Source organism: Gobius niger (assembly GCF_951799975.1).
Source record: "Gobius niger genome assembly, chromosome: 6".
Lineage (NCBI taxonomy): Eukaryota > Metazoa > Chordata > Actinopteri > Gobiiformes > Gobiidae > Gobius > Gobius niger.
In genome coordinates this window covers 21,508,145-21,527,051 of record NC_136857.1, presented here as the reverse complement: position 1 = coordinate 21,527,051, position 18,907 = coordinate 21,508,145, and the positions used below count along the sequence as shown (strand labels likewise).

The following is an 18,907-nucleotide window of genomic DNA, read 5'->3' as shown; positions in this document are numbered from 1 at the left end:
TACAGGAGTGGTATTGTGTTTACTGCCCCCTAGTGGACAAGCTAAGAAACATCACAACCCAGGGGTGACCAATAAAAAAAACTTACCATGGGGTAAAAAAGGTCACACACACAATATTTGGTTGTATCAACTTTAGCTTTGATTCCAGCACATTCGCTGGTGTTGCTTCAATAAGCTTCTGCAACGTCACAAGATCCCATTGTGTTGGGCACGGATCCACAGAAACGTGTGCTCGATGCTTTTGCGAGACAAAATAGAACCATACATTTAAACTTGGCTCCGCTCATTAACTAGATTTGGTCGCTGAAAATGTTTAATTAAACAAAACGACAGTGATCTTGATCTCACTCATTTCCCCCCCATATTCACCTGCAGTGTCTCGTCTTAAGAGGGCGAACTAGCCCAAACTAAAGTAAAACTTACATCCCTCGACGTGGTGAGGCGGTGACTGAGGAGAGGAGTTGCCCTGTTGGTGGCATTGGCAAAACGCACAAGAAACTTCGCCAACTGCACAAATTCTTCACCTCTTTTATTTCGTGTCCCCAATGCAGATTATCCATAAAGACGTGATAAGAAAACACCAGATACTCATTACACCCACGAGGTTGCCCAGTACAAACTTGAATCCCAAAGTCCAACGGGTCGAGACCAGGTTCACTCAGTTACCATCAATGTTCCCTTGAATCTTCATGTGCCTGAGTAAACACACAAACTCCCTAAGCGTCACCGTGAGCGACGCTGCACTGTGGCCACACCAGGGGCAGAGGTGCAGGTTGCCATAAGGCTTGGGGCCTCAAACAGTCAAGGGCCCCATGAACTGGCCCAGTATTGATGAATTTACATATAAATAAATAGGACGATATAGTATTTACAATATATTTCAAAATGTTTAGCTTTGATCAATTAGTGTAAACATAATTTGCATAATTACATCATTTGGTTCAACATATCCTGAGGTAAAATAGAGATTTTCATTATTTAAATATAGGTAAAAATGGTTTGTGTTCCAGCAGATTCACAACATTGTCAGTAAAAATGGCCAGTTGAGTTATTGCCCTCAATTCATTCAGTGCATCCGCTGAATCAGTCCTGGTTTATTGCCGGTTCAGGTTCAGATTCCAGTGTTAGTCCTGATCCAGTCTCTGAACTTTGTGACTCTGGTGTAGATTCCAGGTTTGTTCCTCTGACCACAGCCGTCTCCCCAGCTCACCAGACCCGCGAGAAAGGCCCTCCCGCTGCTCTCCTGCACCGACAGAGGGCCCCCGGAGTCCCCCTGAGGACCATGACAGAACAAGGTTAGACCAGGCTCAGACCTGACCACAGTCCCCACTAGGGATGTACCCATCTGATATCAGCATCGGTGTTGGTAGCCAATCCAGGCATTTTGTGAGTATTGGATCGGATCTGATGACCAGATTGGGTCCGCCACAAAAGACGGTCGTGAATCTGTGGTCCTGGATCTACAGCGACTGCAGATCCAGGACCACAGATTCACGCCTTCATGCTATCGCTAAGCTAGGCTACTGATTTGTTATTTATTTATTTGTATTATTGTGTCTGTGCCCAGCCCTCATGGGCTAACAAGACACATTTTGAAACAGAATGCAGATGGCTGCCAAAATAAATTCAAAGAAACTGTACAATAAATCATAATAGAACAACATCCACATCACACAGGGGGAGAGAAATTCATTTGTCTACTATCGCTAACACCAGCTTCTGAAAAACGTTCTAATATAAAATTCAAAGCTAAAGCCAAAACCTCTTGCATGTTTATTAAAAAAAAGCCAACTGGTGGAATTTCTGTCTATCCATAGACTATAATATATAATGATATATATATCATGTATTACACTCAAATATAATAATAAAAAAAGACCGTATTGGATCGGTATCGGCCAGCATGAAGTGCTGGATCGGCACGTCCCTGGTCCCCACACAAGTGTCATTTTTTAGACTTGATATAAAACCCTCACCTGACAAGCGTCGGTGCCCCCCTGCAGGACTCCTGCGCACATCATCCGCTCCGTCACGTCGCTGCCCATTAGAGCCTTGCACACGGTGGAGTTCACCAAACGAACTGAGGCCTTCTGCAGCGTCATTGAGGTGGAACCTGAACGCAGCACAGACGACTAGTTAAGAAATAGGTTGCATCTGGTTAAATGGACTTTCTGGGCTTTTAACCATCTTATAATGTTGGTCTCTAATACCAGGAGTTGTGTTTTTCAAATCTGGCACGTCTGTAATCTGCTGATGTCAAAAGTATTTCTTGCAAATATAAAGCTTCTCTTGTTTTACTTTTTCCAATTTCCATAAGCAAACATTAGTTCTCAGACATGAAATGCTGCGGTGCTTGGCCTATATCTTTGGAGTAGCTCTCACCTCCCTCCCTCGTTGTCCCCCAGCCGGTGATCCAGGCCTCGGTGCCGGAGACGAAGCGGTGGGTCTTCGCGGGGAGGCAGATGGGCCACACGTTCTGGTTCAGGACCACCTCTTTGTCCAGCTCCATCAGGGCCAGGTCGCTGTCGTAGTTCACGGGGTTGTACTGGGGGTGTGCCAGGATCCTCTTCACTTTGCGCTGGACCGTCCACTCGTTTGAGCTGCCCTGAGTGTGAAGGCCAAGCTGCACGTCCCACTGGTCTGCTGAGGTGAACCTGTGAGGGGCGGGTTCAGTGGAGGTGTGAGGTGTGTGGAGGTGAGATTTTACAGAAGGATTTGTTTGTTATTACATGATAGCTTTACTGATACACAATTTCAAATGTTATTTACCCTAACATTTTAAGTCAACATGAGTCAGAAACCTCCACAAGGCCACATTCTCCTTAAGGCTTTTTGCTGTTGTATCCGAGTGTAAAATCCCAGTGGAGGAAAATGGTGTGCTGCATTATAATGACTGAACTTCCTCTGGCATTCAGTTGTGCTTAGGTTTACGGGCCCAGGAGTCACACTTGGGTACGATGCAGTAGTTGGTCTGCTTTCTGCTGTTGGTAGCGCTGTAGTACTGCCGTCTCACTGACCTGTTGGTGGCGCTGTCGTGCACACAGTGGGCTGCGGTCAGGATCCAGCGCCGGTTCAGGACCGAGGCTCCACAGACGTGTTGGTTCTTCAGGTGCAGACTCACCTGCCACGGCCACTCCCCCACACGCGCCGCAACCCCGCCCACAATCCTGGAGGAGACGTATGGACGCGAGCCGCACTCTGGAAGCACACATGAATTACACGACTGCTGTACACTGTAACTAACCACTACTACAACTACTACGACAGCATGTACTACAGACCCAACGTCTTATCACAAATGCAATGCAATCTTTTCACTTTCCTTTCACAGTGCCAGCTCTATCTCCTCTCTAATCGGCCAATTCTCTCTCATGAAATAGTTGACACTGCTCCGATAGGACACGAACCATCATGACTTACCACAGTTTTCCTCGTCCGATCCGTCTTGACAGTCTCTCGCTCCGTCACACTCAGGGTTGGAGCGACTCACACAGCGACCATCGGAACAACGGAACGAGAACTGCGAGCATGACTCCAGGAGCAGGGCTGTGAAAGACGAGCAACATATAAAAACGCAAAAGAAAGGACCGGAGCATAGTTGCAAAAGCATGTGTGAGTAAGACATGTCCGCAAACCATGCTCTTTTTTGGTGAGCAAATGCTAAACGTTTAAACTCTGAGCCAGACAAGATCTAAATACGAACAGAAACAGTCATGTGTAAGTCGATGTCGGATGTTGAGGGTTGGACTCACATTCTTCACACTGAGCTTCGTCAGACCCGTCTCCACACTCGTCTTTCCCATTGCACTCGAGTTTCTCGGAGACACAGCGACCGTTGGAGCACAAGAACTCTCCCACTTTACACTTCTCTGCGAACAATTGAAACAAAAGAAACAGGGCTTAAGCCGGATTAAATGTAGAGTATGTCAAAACCAAACCATTAGTAAGTGAAGAAGGTTTGAGTTCATCGCGTGAAAAGTTCATCGCATATAAGATTAACAAAAACGATGTTGGTTGGAAACACTTTTATATACAGTGCGAATGACTCTCACCACAGTTCTCCTCGTCTGTGTTGTCTCCGCAGTCATCAGATCCGTCACACTCCCAGAACTTCGGTTTGCATTTACTATTCTTGCACCTGAGCTGAGACTCACTGCATTCTGTAACCCACGAAACAATACATCTGAGTAAGAAGGAGGTGTCCGGGGAGAGGGCGGAGGCATCTTGTGCATTTTAGCGGACGTACGGCAGTTCACTTCGTCGCTGCCGTCTCCACAGTCGTCATAGCCGTCACATTTCAGTTTCAGGTTCACACAGAGGTTATTGGAGCACTGGAACTGCTTGGGGCACGCTGGAACAGACACAAACACATCGATTATGGAAGTATGTTTGTGCAAGTATAGATGAGCTGCACACAATCGAGGAGAATGTATTGTGCCATGAATGGTTACTACATTAAACTGTAATAAAAGTGAATAATAAAATACAGTGACATTGAGAACTGTCTGTGAGTTAGTGTGAGAGGCGGTCGGAGGTTCAGTCTACCCAGTTAGTGTTTGTTGTAATTGTGTAATGTATGGACTCACGGTCAGTCGGGACATAAGCCTCATACTCAGCGTTGAATCCCTGGTTCACATTCGAAGAATCTGAGTGAAACATCACAGAGACACGAGAGCTGCGGAGAGTTAGCACTGAGGCCTTCAGGTTACTGCCACATAATCTGAAAAAAATAAAATAAAGCATCTTTAGTATAAAACCCTTTCCACACAATACACATTTGAATTGTTTCTCTCCAGTGTGAAATCATGTGTCCTTTAGCCATAGATTTTTAAATAAATCCCTTTCGCAGACTACACATTTACCGTATTTTACGGACTATAAGTCGCACTTTTTTCAGAGTTTGACTGGGAGTGCGACTTATACTCGGGTGCGACATATAAATCAAAATATATAACCGTGTATGCAACTTATATATGTTTTTTTCTTCTTCATTATACATTTTTTGGCAAGTGCGACTTATACTCCGGAGCGAATCACAAAATACGGTAAATTACAGCTTTTTTGTTGCTCTTTTGTGGCTGTGTTTGTTGTGTTTTCATCCTCTTGCCGCTATTCATACGCTTTTTTCACTAAGTTTTTTAAAGGTGATTTAGTCCTACTTCTTGTCGTCGACCTTCACGTAGTCCTGTGAACAGTCAGGGTCTGTGTCCGGACCCACAGAGAACTTCTTGAACTGGATTTTGATGAACTTATCCTCCGACGTCTGAAAGAGTCCACGTTAGGGTCATTGTTTCCTGTCCAGCCTTACTCTCTGTGTGTTGTGATGTGGACTGACCTGTATGTTCCAGACACAGTTGATCTGAGGGGGGTAGTTGGAGGGAAAGAACGGAGAGGAGAACACACCTTTCCCCGTGGTCAACAAACCTCCACACTCTGCACAAAAACACACACAAAAGAGTGACCACGACTACTGCGATAAACAGATACTTCACAATAAATCTCTATGAACCTGAACCCAAACTGCGCATAGTTTACACTTCCTAATAGACACGTCATATTCAGATTCAACTGTCTTCACTTTGAAAATACATATCGAGCAAATTGAACAAATGCGGTACCATTGTTATTTATTTTAATCTGGGAGTAGTTGGCTCTGAATCCAGGGAAATTTATCTCAGCGTTTGTAACCAGCGTCAGCAGCATTACATTTTCAGTTGAAAGGTAGGAGAGAGAATGGTGAGGATAACCACACTGCCTGGAAGAAAAGAAAGGAAGTTCATTAGAAGATCATCTTTTTGTTTTAACCTCTAACTGCCCATTTTAACAAAGCCCATTTTCTCCGGGTTCGGCTTTACCCAAATCTTAAAGCTTCTCGACTGGAGAGCTTGGCCAGTGCAACGCCTCATTTGAAAGCTAAGACCTACAAAACTGATCCGTGCGCAATCGCCACGTTTTTAACCACATTTCTGGAGCGTTTTTTGCCTCTTTTTTTATAGCTTTTTTGTCATGTTTTTGTCGCTTTTCATCATTTTTTTCATTGCTTTTATGGCACTTTTTTGTTGCATTTTGGTCATGTTTTGTTCATGATTTTTGTCGCTCTTTTGTGGCTTTTTCTTGCTCTTAAGTCATGTTTTTTGTTGCTTTTTTATTGTGTTATTGCTGCTTTTCAGGCAAGTCTTTTGCCACAATTTTGTTGCGTTGTCATCCTTGTTTTCCTTGCTATTTTGACTGGGTTTTTTCAAGAAGCTTTAAGATTTGGGTAAAGCCAAACTGGAGAAAACGTGCTCGGTTCAGGTGGGGGTTAAGAGGTTAAAATCACTCAACATCAAGGAAACACATTATCCACATTCAAAACATAGAAGAGCAGAGCCAAAGACATCTGACTCTGTGCACAATACTAATTTAGCACTGGAATATCTAATTGCACCAGGTCACATCCAAATAAGAAATCTGTGCGGTTATTTTGGGCAATAATTCTGAATGTTCTTACTCTGTGATGAGTCGGTTTTCAATAGGGACTAAAGAGTCGTAGAGTCTGATAAAGTCTTGCTCGCAGTTGTCCTCCAGGTTTAGCGTGTGGAAGTCCAGATTGACTCTGAATCCTGGTTCGGCCTTGAGTCTCCACTGGACAAACACATTGGGAGGGTACGGACTATTGGGAAAACCGGGAGACTCCACTACCCCCCCATTTTTCGCATGCAGCGTGAAGGACTTCTTCACTGGAGATGTAAGGGAAACAGAGAGGTTCAGATGCAGCCTAAATGGTGGGAAAAGGGTTCCTATTTTGTTCCTCCGATGCAGCCTAATGTTTAAAGGTTAATGTTAATCTTTTTTACTCACCAAATAAAGAGTTCCTGCTCATACGAGGATCAATAGCTGTCAAAACAAACAACAATAAAGTCTGTTAAGAACCTATGTGCATCATTCTCCATTTCAAAGTCAGGATATGTAAATGTGTGTGTATACCTCCAGAGATGACCTGGTTGACTTGCAGTGCGTTCTTTGGGGGGATGAGCACTCGTGACTGACCTTTGACCCCAGTCCCCCTTTCCTGTGGTTTCCCTGAAGGATCTTCCTGCAGGGACTGCATGGCCTCGTCCAATGATTCATACTGAGATTCGGGGGCGGAAAACTCAGACTGGTAATAGGCCACAACACTGTTCCCACTGGACTCACTGCAAAATGAAAATAGCAGGGTTTGGAGGGAAATGAAAGCCAACCGCAGTGAGAAACTACTGGCGTCTCACTGAGTAACGCATCCAAAATCAATGTTTAGAGCTTTTTGTCAAGTTATAATGTTATATTGTCATCAAAACATACAAGAAGTGGTGTTTTGCTTCATTAATCCTGCATAGAAGTCTGTTCCCCTCTTCCGCACGCATGGTATTTAACTCTCAACTCTGGAGCAATATCTCGAGCCACTGTTGTCAAGTGTTGGAGGGGAGTGCAGCAGCCTCAAATGCAGAATGGCTTTTGGAAACTCAGCTTTTTCAGGTGTGGCCATGCGTCAGTGGAATATGTAATATGTATGGACTATGTAGCAGAGAAGAGGAAATGGGCTGCTTTCAAGTCAGACATGTCCCCCTGATTCAAACTGATCTTTGTGAATGTGCTTTGGACGCGGTCAAATACATAAACTAGACTAAACTTAAAACTTCCATAAAGTTTCTCTCTCTGGACACCTTCCAAACATATGATCCTGTTGCGGCACAATCTTCCCTGTGCAGATTTGCATGTTTGCCAGTTGCTATTGTTGACATTGCCTTCAATAGGAACCACCTGCCTTTTCGCTGCAGCAGATAGAAGCAGCCTTGGACCTGATGGTGGCGTATTGTATAGCTGCATTTTATAATAAGTAATAAGTTATCTGGGTTTCTATCTCAGACCAGAAATTCGCAAACTAAGGCCTGAGCATCACATGCAGCACATTTAGCAAGTTTAAAAATCCTTCCTTTTCTAGACACATGTGTTAGTATGTTAATAAAGGTGCATTATACAACTTCTTATGTGGGAAAAAATGTTGATATTTGTGCGTATTTGATCTTGTAGTGACCCAGCGGTTGTATGACTGGTCATCATGGCACCTTTACTTTCCATCACAGTGGTCTCTAAGACGCTCCAGGATGGTCTCAGCTTATATAGCGCTTTTCCACCTACATCTGGCACTCAAAGCGCTTTACAGCAAGGATCCACTCACCCATTCATACTCTCATTCATACACCAATGTACGCAGACACTGGGGGCAATGTGGGTGAAGTGTCTTGCCCAAGGACACAACGACAGTGTGCACTTTCAGGAGGTGGGATTCGAACCCCCGACCTTCCGATCATGAGACGACACGCTCTACCATCTGCACCACTGTTGTTTGGAAGGTTTTCTCTGCAGACGGAGCCTCTCACCAGGAAACCTACAAAACAATTGATCCTAGAGCCTTGCAGAGGCCACTGTGATGGAAAGTAATGGTGCCATGCTGACCACTCACCCAGCCGCTGCGTCAAATACACAAATATCTACACAAATATAGACTGTCCTCAAGTCTTTTAAAACATAAATGTAGTCAAAAATAATCACTTTGAAATATGAAAAGGTGGAAAAGAAAGAGTCCATTGTAATGTCTGTAACTAGTATGATAATTATCTTGTACTTTTGTGACACATCGCGTCGCTGTTGATTTACTTATTTGTTATTGCTGATATTGATGACGAGAGAAACTGAGCCAAAGCCGAGATATCAACCAGCATGAAGTGCAGGAGCAGAACAGGTTCCAGTTAGACTACACCCAGACACTCCTTAGACCTGCCCTTGGACTTGGTCTCGGTCTGAACTAAACTGGTTTAGTCTCCCATGTCTCTCTCACTTCTTTGAAAACACATGCACACACCTGTCAATCACCTGGAGGCAGAGGCTACAGGCAACTGAACGCTAGAAACTAAACTGTCTTATGAGCACAAATTGACTCAACGACTGACGCATGTATTAATGCACACGTCACAATGCAGCCCTAATAATCAACCCACAAACATTTGCTTCAGAAATGCACTCAGTCTTCAGCCATTTGATGCAGATGAAGTGAGAAGGAGAGGCTTAGATGGTGCAGATACTGTACCTGAAGGCTTGGACTGTGGATCTTTTGAAGTAGTCAGCCAAGACCGTGTTCTTGTTATATATGATTTTGAGCTAAGAAAACAACAACAACAACAAAACAAGTTCAGTGATTCAACATCGATATGGTTGATTCATATATTTTTCCATACTTTGCCTTTTCTATTGGTGTTTTGCATTTATTTATTTTCATTTATCTAACCAGGAAAGTCCGGTTGAGACCCCTTTGTACATGTTGGTGAAAAACGGAGCGCTTAGAGGAAACGTCAGGAAGAACATGCCAACGCCACAGCCAGTTTTTGCAACAATGAGGAACTGAACTGACCAAATAATTTCCTTGTGCGTCACTAAAATCCGAGTGTGTTTTAGAGAAGTTAATTTTTCACACATGTGTTGTGTAATAAGGATGGGGGAAAATGAGGACAGTTTGCATTCTGTAACTTTCAGTTTCTTAAAACTAAATGTGCTCAGGCTAAAGCTGTAAATGTTACTATCCATCATGTATTTATGGTTTGATATAAGTGGAATTCAAGGTGCCACTTGTGATCAGTGTAAAAGTGAGTGGACATGCTCAGTAAACAGTTACAAAGTAGAGAATTAGCGTGTTTGTTAGTCCGGTAAAACAGCCTCCTGAGCTACACTCGATGAAAATCACATGTCATTAATGTTCCTCTTTTTCTCTGTTATTTTTAGTAGCTCTGGTGGCCACAGTGAACATTTTGCACAGCGTTTACTGACTGGAGGAATGTGGGGGATGTGTCTTACCCAGGGAAACAACATCAGAGATTTCCCACTGTAAGAAGACGTGTATTTACTCAAATAAGTGAAATGTTGGTCCGACCTGCTGTTGGACCAGGGAGGACAGCTCTCTGAAGCGTTGGCTGTCGGGCAACTCGTAGTCCTGGGTGAAGGCCTGGTTCCTGATCTCCATGGAGCCGATGTAAACGCGGGGCGAGGCCTTGGCTTCATTGTGGTCTGAAGGGAGAGAGACTCACTCTAAATCACAAAACTTTTCTGTTCATAACACTTTTCCAGTTGCTCAAATGTACAATGTTTATGTGTTACACTGCAACACTCTGCACTCTCTCACTTACACACATTCATATATAAATACATGGGTTATTCTTGCCTTAGGAGGTCGGCACTAGAGCTGGGAAAAGTTTGTTGTGATATGTGTTTTGTATCGAAAACCATGTATTGCAAAACTTTGAAACTCAACACAGTTCTAGAAGATAACCAAATGATTTTGCCCTAAAGTTGGTGATGTTTTACTCAATATCAAAAGTGCATCGTCCCAGCCCAGCCCTATGAGGCACAGTGGGATCATACACATGCAGGGTCTCCATTCTTGTTAACATTGATAGTTCTATGGTTGGGTAATGAGATGGTGTAAAACTGTATTGTGATATATGCCTGCAAAATCTACAGAGATCTTCAAATTCCTCTCAATTCATCATTCTCTATGTAATACAGGTCTATGCTTAAACACAGACGCATGTTGTCAACTTTCCCCACTTTCTAATCACTTCTCCTATTGTCCAGCCTCCTGCATCCTCTGAGTGAGTGAGAGACGGGTTCATGCAATCCCAGTGAAGCAGGAACTCGCAGAAAAAGCCGATATAAAGTGGCCACAAAAGTGTTCATGATCAGTACTATAGCTCGTGGTGCTATATCGCTCGCCCTGAGGTTGTACCAGACCGGATTTCAACCATATACTTAGATAATTAGATAAGTTGAAGTCTTACGATGAAATCTAACGACTAAGGCAGCTGTGAGCCCGGCCAGAAGAACCGCCCCCAAAGTGAGTCCAAGACCGAGCCACAGCTTTCTGCGACCGGGGCGCTTCTCCACTGCAGCGGCATCACCTGCTTGGAGGAAAGTGTCCCACTCTGGACCCTGAAACAAACACATACATTCAACAGTGTCAACAAAACCCTCCATTACTGTGAGTCAGCCGCTCTCCGAGTATGAGGGAGGTATTGGGTTGACCTCTGGATCTCTTAAAGCCAACTATATGTCCCTCCTGATGAATAAACGGTGACATTGTGCTTTAAGTGTTGTTCCGTAAACACACAGACATTCGCTAGAGTCTCTTCTGTCTCAGTCTGACGCTACGACTGAGCGAAATTTTACCCTCACCCTTAACGTGGACTTTCATGTTAGTGTTTAGAGTCTCTGGTTTCTCTCTTTCATTTTCTATGGGATCAGTTTCAGCCCTGGGACAGTTTCGCCTAAGGTTTTACTACAGCATAATTACAGCGGCGTACCTGGTAGTAATAGTAGTTCATTTCTCTTAATATTTTCATCATAGAGTGATAACCATGTAGTAACACTGTGTGATCCATTCTGTTACACAGGGGCGGACTGGGGCTTAAAAACGGCCCTGGACTCTGACCAGTGTGGCCCAAATGAGCGTAAATGCACACAGCACTAATACATATTGACATTACCCAAATCTAAAAGCTCCTGAACTGGAGAGCAACAGTGTAACGCCTCATTTGAAAGCTAAGACCTACAAGAGTGATTGCAACTTTTTGTCATGATTTTGTTGTTTTTTTCATTACTTTTGTGACTTTGTCTTTTCATTGCTTTGTTGCTGTGTTTTTGTCTCTTTTTTTGTTGTTGATTTTTGTCATGTTTTTGTTGGTTTTTGTCATGTTTACGCCACGTTTTTGTCACATTTTTTGTTGCTTTTACGGCACATTTTTGTCCCGTGTTCAATCCTCGTTTCTGTTTTTCTTATTTTGGCGCTTTTCTTTTGAGCTTTTAGATTTGGGCAAAGCTCGGTTAAAGCGTAAGATTAGAGGTTAAGGAGAAAATTGAGAGGCCAAACCAGTGGCCCTAGAGCCAGGACATATGGCCAGTCCGCCCCTGCTGCCATAGCTATATATATAAATAAATAAATAGCAGACACCACCTGGATGGACTTAGGGTGAAGATATGTATATATAGATTATTCCTGTCCTGTTACACAAACACAACAATGTTCTTATAATAGCAATAATATCGCATCAAAAAGTTAAAGGACTGCATGATCCATATGTGCCCTACTAAAGTGAGCAACTCTACTGTCCTTATTTGCTAGACATATAGGCTTACTATATGGCAAGCTTATTATTGAAAGGCATTTTACCCCCTTCTGTACAATGTGTACAACAAAAACAAACCCAGACCATAACTTCTCTGGGCTTTCTGTCTCTCTCTCAGCTCTATAGCGCTGCGACGTCACTCTCCGCACTGCACCTGTCGCGGCCACTCACCTGGTTCGGACTAAACTTCTGCCCCGAGTCCAGAGCGTCCATTATATTTACTGTCAAAGTTTAAAATGATCCGGAGAGTCTGGAGAGATCTTCAATTCCTCTGGCTTTCCATCACTGTCCCGTCTCTCCCTCACAGTCACGAGAGCAAAAACATGGCAGGAAGGGGGAAAGGAAAAGAATAAAAGAAAGAACGTAAAAAACAAAACAAATCCCTCTCGTACACCTTGACGTCTCTCGCTGAGGCTTCGGCCACGTGGACCTGTGGTTTCCAGGTGGGTTTCAGCAGGTCCACAGCCGGTATTCCGTCTGCAATACACACTTCAGGTAGACCAAATGAAGAAGGAAGAGGTCAGGGAGGCACACCTGAGTTCCCAGCATGCATCGCGGAGGCGCGGAGTCTGTCCCCGGGGCCACTGTCTGACAGGGAGGACAAAGCAGATAGTCTCCCGGTTCAAGACTTAGCCCTAATAACAGGACTGGCGTAATAACGTAACTTTTTAAAATGTATTTATTAACGTATAATTATTTTGTAACGTATTTGCTTTAACCTCTTAACTCCCGCCTGAACCGAGAGGATCTTTCTCCTCACGCCATCAGATTTTTTTTCCATAATTTTTTTGTTGGGTATTCAACTCATATTTGTAACTTTTTTGTCACTTTTTTTGTCATTTTTTATCAAATGTTTGTCATTTTTTGTCACATTTTTGTCATATTTTTGTAATTTTTTTGTCAATTTTTTGTAATTTTTTTGTCACATTTTTGTCATTTTTTTGTCATATTTTTGTAATTTTTTTGTCAATTTTTTGTAATTTTTTTGTCACATTTTTGTCATATTTTTTGTCATATTTTTGTAATTTTTTTGTCATATTTTTGTCATATTTTTTGTCACATTTTGTCAATTTTTCGTCCATTTTTCGTCACTTTTTTGTCAATGTTTTCTCCTTTTTTTCCCACATTTCCATCATTGTTTTTGTCTCAGTTTCGTTGCTATTTTCACACCTTTTTTCCAGAAGCTTTTGGACTGGGGTAAAACCAAACTGGAGAATATGTGCTCGGTTCAGGTGGGAGTTAAGGGGTTAATAATAAAGCAATTTGTAATCAGCCTGTTGGTGTTTAGACTTACATTCATTTTGATATGTTTTAGTACAGGATTATAATAAACTCCTAACAAAGGCTCATTAGTAATGGGGATTATAATCCTTTATATTTATAGGCCTATGTGTGAAATTATGTTTATTATTTAATACAAAAACTTGATAGAACTGTGTAAGTATATTCACTGTGGAAGTGTTTTCACCTTGTTTATGGATAATATTATTTCTGTGCTTTGACCAATTCATACAAAAAGTTAAATGTATTTGTATCAGCAAAAAAAAAAAAAAAGCTCAGGTGAAAGATAATTGTATGCAAGTCTTCTACCATATGTACAGCAGCTTTAACACTGTCAGTTATTTTTTTACATATGTTTTGGCCCTGAACCACCTGTTGAGAACCAAAAGACAAAAACAAAAAACAAAAAACAGTCTGAGAGTTTTAATCCAGTTCGGCTTTATTTTTCTTGACACAAAGCAAAAATATTTAAATAAAACATGACATTTTAATCAGACACGTCCTTCCCTCCTTCTCATATTATTATTATCATCAATATTATTATAGACATGATTAACTGAGATCAGAGGAGGGAAGGGAGCACAGACACAGATTCAAAGAGCTGGAACAAAGGTGCCGCGAGGGAAGGAGAGAAGGACGAGCCTCAACTTAAAAAAAAACGAACAAAAAATATACAAAAATTACAAATCATAGAAAATTATCTTTTTGTTTTTTTTATAGAGAAACAAAAACTTCGTTAAAACAAAGCCACATCTCTTCCAACAGCGCCACCTGCAGTTCACCATTTAGCCTGGGCTGTAGGGGGCGCTGCGTCAATCAGGATGAAGCCTGGGCAAATTCATGACCGTTAGTCTTCTTATTAACATTATTAGGATTTGATCATTAATATTTTACAAAAACAAAACAGTGCAATAAAAAGGAGACATCCACGAGTAAAAGAGGTAAGCGAGGGGGCCATGGAGCACATCTGCATGGACACTGCTTTAGAGAAACAAACCAATCAGAGACAGCAACATCATGGAAAACCTGCCTGATTTGGATAAACACTGATGATCGTTGGAGAATCCGATATAAATTTCAGAGGGAGAACAATTGTAACATGACCTTTTTTTTTTTTTGATTGATCTCGCTACATTGATCCTGTGGCTTCATGCTCTCGAACTTTGAGGTATTACCACAAACCAGGTCTTCAGCTTTACTCTTTTGAAGCTCGCTCACTAAATTCTACCATAAACTTTCGAACAACAGGCCCCCAAAAAGGATAAAACATCACCTGATTGCAACTGGCTGACCAGTTTCTCTTTCCGGATGGATTCATGAAAACATTAATAACACTGAAACTGTCAAAAAAAAAGGAGCTAGAGCAGTGTGGGTGCAGAGGAGTCCAGGGTTAGCCAAAAGAAAAGGAATGAGGAGCTGGGAGACGAGGAAAGGTGGAGGGACAAAGGGTGGGTGGTACAGTGCCCTCCATTAATATTGTCACCCTGATGATATTTGAGATTGTGTGGGTCAGATTTTTAGGCCACTGGAACCATCGTCTATCGAGTGAAGACAGACACATGTCCTTTACTAGGCCCGTTCAAACACATCCACTTATTTTGCCTTAATATTGGAGTCATGGGATATTGAAATTTGGTAAAAAATAATGAGAAACGAACTGAAACAAAATTTGATCATGTGAATTTGCGCCTGTGACTGTGACATAAAGCCAAGGAAGACAATATTAGTGGAGGTCAAGAAGGAACAGAGGGTAGAATGAAGGAGGCGGGTCTCATGAAGTCCTCTTGGTCCTGGAGTGTTGGATCAACCACTGCAGGGTGATGTCTGAGAAAAGAAAGAGAAGGTGATGATGATCAGATACGGGATTATTTTACTCAGCCAACACATCTTTGACCCGATTATACTTGTGACAGCACAAACAGTAATACGTGTTGTAGTAGTAATGGTACTGATGTTAAACATACATGTTACTCCCTCATAGGAAAATGTAGGCATTAGAGCCATCCTGCTGATGGGGCAACACTTAGGTGGTTTTCTACAGATCTGAACAACAATCCCGGTAATGACTAAGTACCTGGCGGCAATTGAGTGTATATTTGAAGTTGACAGGGAAAAATGGAGGAAATCAACCAATAAGTGACAAAATAAATGAAAATCTCCATACAAAGGTCCCCTGCAATCTGGAAATTAAAATGATAACCAGAAATTGTTATCCTTTTAACTCATAGTAGAGTGAAATCCAGTTAAGTTATATTGATTTGATGGCATTTTAACCACACGTTACAGTGAAAGTGTACAGTGTAACATTTCTTGGTGCATTCTGTCAATGTCAGTTTGTGTCTCCTACCAATATTATCTTTCTCTTTGCAGGAGATGGAGTAGCAGCAGATCTCTCTGTCCTGGATGGCAGACAGGTTCCTGACAGAGGAAACAGAATTACCCTCTGATTGGCGATCACAGAACTGCAGTTTATTAAAAAAAAAAAGAGAGAAATCTTACATCCTTTCAATGAGCTCCTTCTCATCCAGAGCACCAGGCAAGTCCCTCTTATTCCCCAAAACCAAGACCTGCAAAACACAAAGTGCACTTTAACAACAGACAAGAGCAAAAGCTAAAAATGTTGATGTTCTTTTTCAGGATGAGGATAGGGTCAAGACCTATTCTCATCCCGAAAATGAAGAAAGCCCTGTCTGCTCCTTTAGAGTCCATAAAGATGTGTAGGATATGCTGTATGTGTCCAAAACAAGGCTCTAGACTAACCTTTTCTTTTCTGTTTGGTTGTGCAGATATACATTTTCCAGTTTAAACTGACAGTCCTGAGTAATGTTCACACTTATTTACTTCTAAAATGAAAGTACCGGTATTCCTTGAAGTTGTGGTTTGTCCAGGAGGTTGTGGAGTTCATTCTTTGAGGCTTCAATCTTCTCTGGATCAGCGGCATCCACCATGTACCTGTGTTTAACGTGAAACAAACATAATATTGACTATAAAGTATAAATCCATTGAATAATAACATGGGGGGTAACATGTTGTTGAGAGGAAGTCGGTAGAACTTTAGTTTATAGCAAAAGCATGGTCCCAAAAAGGCATAGTGATTATTTTAATGAAACAGGAAATGTAACTAATCTGGTACAAAGAATGTACATTTCCAGGAGACATTGTGAATATTTCTTGGTAACATGGAAACAAAATTATTCCTCATTATCTTTAGTTATTAGGCCATTTCCATTATTACTGTGCTGTAAAGTAAAGTACGAGGACCACAAGAGCCAAGAAGCTTCTGCGGAAAGAAGTGAAATGTCCTCAACTCAACCAACTCGACAATTAAAAGCTCCACAACGAAGGACTAATGCAGGGGTTCTCAACATGGGGGTCGGGACCCCCAAGGGGGTCGCGAGACAAATTGGGGGGGTCACCAAAGCATATAGATAAAAATGTATATTTTAATATTATTATGACGGTGTTGCTATTATACTAGGGTGCCATTATTTGTTCTAAATTTGATTCATTTTATTTTAGCCATTGTTTTGATAAAAAATTGACGAAAAAATAAAAAAAATTGACAAAAAATAAATAAAAAAATGTGACAAAAAAATTACAAAAAATTGATCAAAATTTGACAAAAAAATTACAAAAATGTGACAAAAAATTGACAAAAAAGTTACAAAAATGACTTGAATACCCAACAAAACAATGATGGAAAAAAATCTGATGATGTGAGGTAAAATATCCTCTCGGTTCAGGCGGGAGTTAAGAGGTTAATGTCCCTGTTTTTCCCATGGTCTGACCCAGGCGGGGGTCACGATCCTAATGAACTGTTTTAATGGGGGTCGCGGCTCCAAAAGGTTGAGAACCACTGGACTAATGTACGACTTGCAGAAAATCGACAACATTGTGGGCATTACACTGGTGACAAAACTGTTTAAAGGTCTGCTCTTGTTTTTTATAGTCAAGTCTTAATACGCCATAACATTGTTGCCACCTGCAAGATGAGAACAATCAGCACTTTGTTTGCAGATGGAGAGCCATAGTGAATCAAGCCGGATAAAGGTTAATCTACCGTTTCATGCATCAGACCTGCTTATTGCATTATTACATAGCAATCATTATATCCTTGTGTCATTAACAAAACAAAACAGAAACAAAAGAAGACACTCACACGATGGCGCTGACACCTCGGCAGTATCTCTCCCACATGGACCTGAACCTGGGCTGGCCTCCGATGTCCCACAACTAAAACACAGACACACGTGCAGTGCAGGGAGTGGCGTTAAAAGACCGATCATCGAGTGAAGTCATGGCATTACTGGATGTCAGACTGTGTGGATAGAAGGGGGTGAACCTTGATGGTGACGTTTCCTTTGGTGATCTTCCTCATGTTGAAGCCTACTGTGGGGATCATGTCTTCACTGAACTGGCCCGACTGGAAAACAGAGACGAGGCATGTTGAAAATACCACAAACATAATGAATAATAACTGAATGTTCGTATTATTCATTGTGTAGTTATGAGGAAATCGCTGCATGTCCGATTTTTAAAAGGGAGGCAAAGGTAAAAAGAAACTATTCGCTTTCGTGGTAGATTATAAATGAGATTAGATTTGGGTTGTTTTAAATTCCCCCCGTTTCAACAGTCCATTAATTTCTATGGTATTCGCCCCATTTAGTTTTTTAGCTTAATGTTTCCTCGTCTAAACTCGTGACCGGTCCAGAGGCGAGGTCAAACCAGGCTCCGTCAGAAGCACAAAGACCGCTCCAGCTGCAGCGGCGCATCTGCCCTGCCTCTGCCCCGCACACCGAGCCCCACGCACCGCGATCACGTTCACGAAGGTGGTCTTCCCGGAGTACTGCAGCCCCACCAGCGTCAGCTCCATCTCCTCCTTCCAGAACAGCGCCTTGAACCAGTCCAGAAGCCTGTTAATCAACGCGATCATCTTTTGTTTTCGCCTAGCTCCCGATGCTAACTGCTGCTGCAATGTCTCTCCCGTCGCCTTTCACTTCTCCAAAACAAAAATCCTCTCAAATTCGGCCTTTCCCGACGCTGACAGTCTCTGGGAAAACTGCCAACACCAGAAGCACACTGTGGGTTACCGTTTCGCGACGGGAAAAAAGGGGATTCGTCAAAAATATGGGTATTTTTCGGCTGTAAAGGAGAGGGAGGTGACAGAATGATGTTTATTAGCTGTTAGCCTTTAGCGCTGTCAAGTCAGGCACAATGCGCGCGCCGTTTCCGGTGGCAACCGTCATTTCAACATAAAATAGTTATTTATTTAAAGAAGTACCTTTTTTGCAAACTATATAATTTGCTTTTACAGGACTTGTACATTGAACGCTACATTAGCAATTGAAATTGGCGGTAAGGCGTTGTATTAGTTACATTTTAATCGTTTTATTGAGTAAAAGGACAGTTTCCGGTTTGGGTGGGGCTCGTAAATA

At 42.2% G+C, this 18,907-nt stretch overlaps 2 protein-coding genes across 2 annotated transcripts; both read right to left on the bottom strand.

Annotated features, from left to right (window-relative positions):
* Positions 1–266: 266 nt before the first annotated feature.
* On the bottom strand, positions 267–12,404 carry LOC306963848 (suppressor of tumorigenicity 14 protein-like; the record flags this gene model as incomplete). The annotated part of the gene is made up of 19 exons (XM_079557593.1): positions 267–1,273; positions 1,977–2,113; positions 2,383–2,654; positions 3,018–3,198; positions 3,421–3,546; positions 3,753–3,869; positions 4,053–4,160; positions 4,247–4,351; positions 4,587–4,720; positions 5,160–5,263; positions 5,336–5,433; positions 5,619–5,755; positions 6,491–6,719; positions 6,841–6,876; positions 6,967–7,175; positions 9,107–9,177; positions 9,944–10,077; positions 10,848–10,998; positions 12,363–12,404. The coding sequence occupies 19 exons, from the start codon at positions 12,402–12,404 to the stop codon at positions 1,112–1,114; spliced, it is 2,553 nt and encodes an 850-aa protein (XP_079413719.1). The 3' UTR covers positions 267–1,111.
* Positions 12,405–14,636: 2,232 nt separating this feature from the next.
* Positions 14,637–18,688, bottom strand: LOC306963899 (ADP-ribosylation factor-like protein 8A). Its single transcript, XM_079557661.1, has 7 exons — positions 18,283–18,688; positions 17,815–17,895; positions 17,632–17,705; positions 16,331–16,424; positions 15,972–16,039; positions 15,820–15,890; positions 14,637–15,296 (listed from the first exon to the last, which is right to left on the bottom strand). The coding sequence occupies exons 1-7, from the start codon at positions 18,403–18,405 to the stop codon at positions 15,244–15,246; spliced, it is 564 nt and encodes a 187-aa protein (XP_079413787.1). The 5' UTR covers positions 18,406–18,688; the 3' UTR covers positions 14,637–15,243.
* Positions 18,689–18,907: the final 219 nt, after the last annotated feature.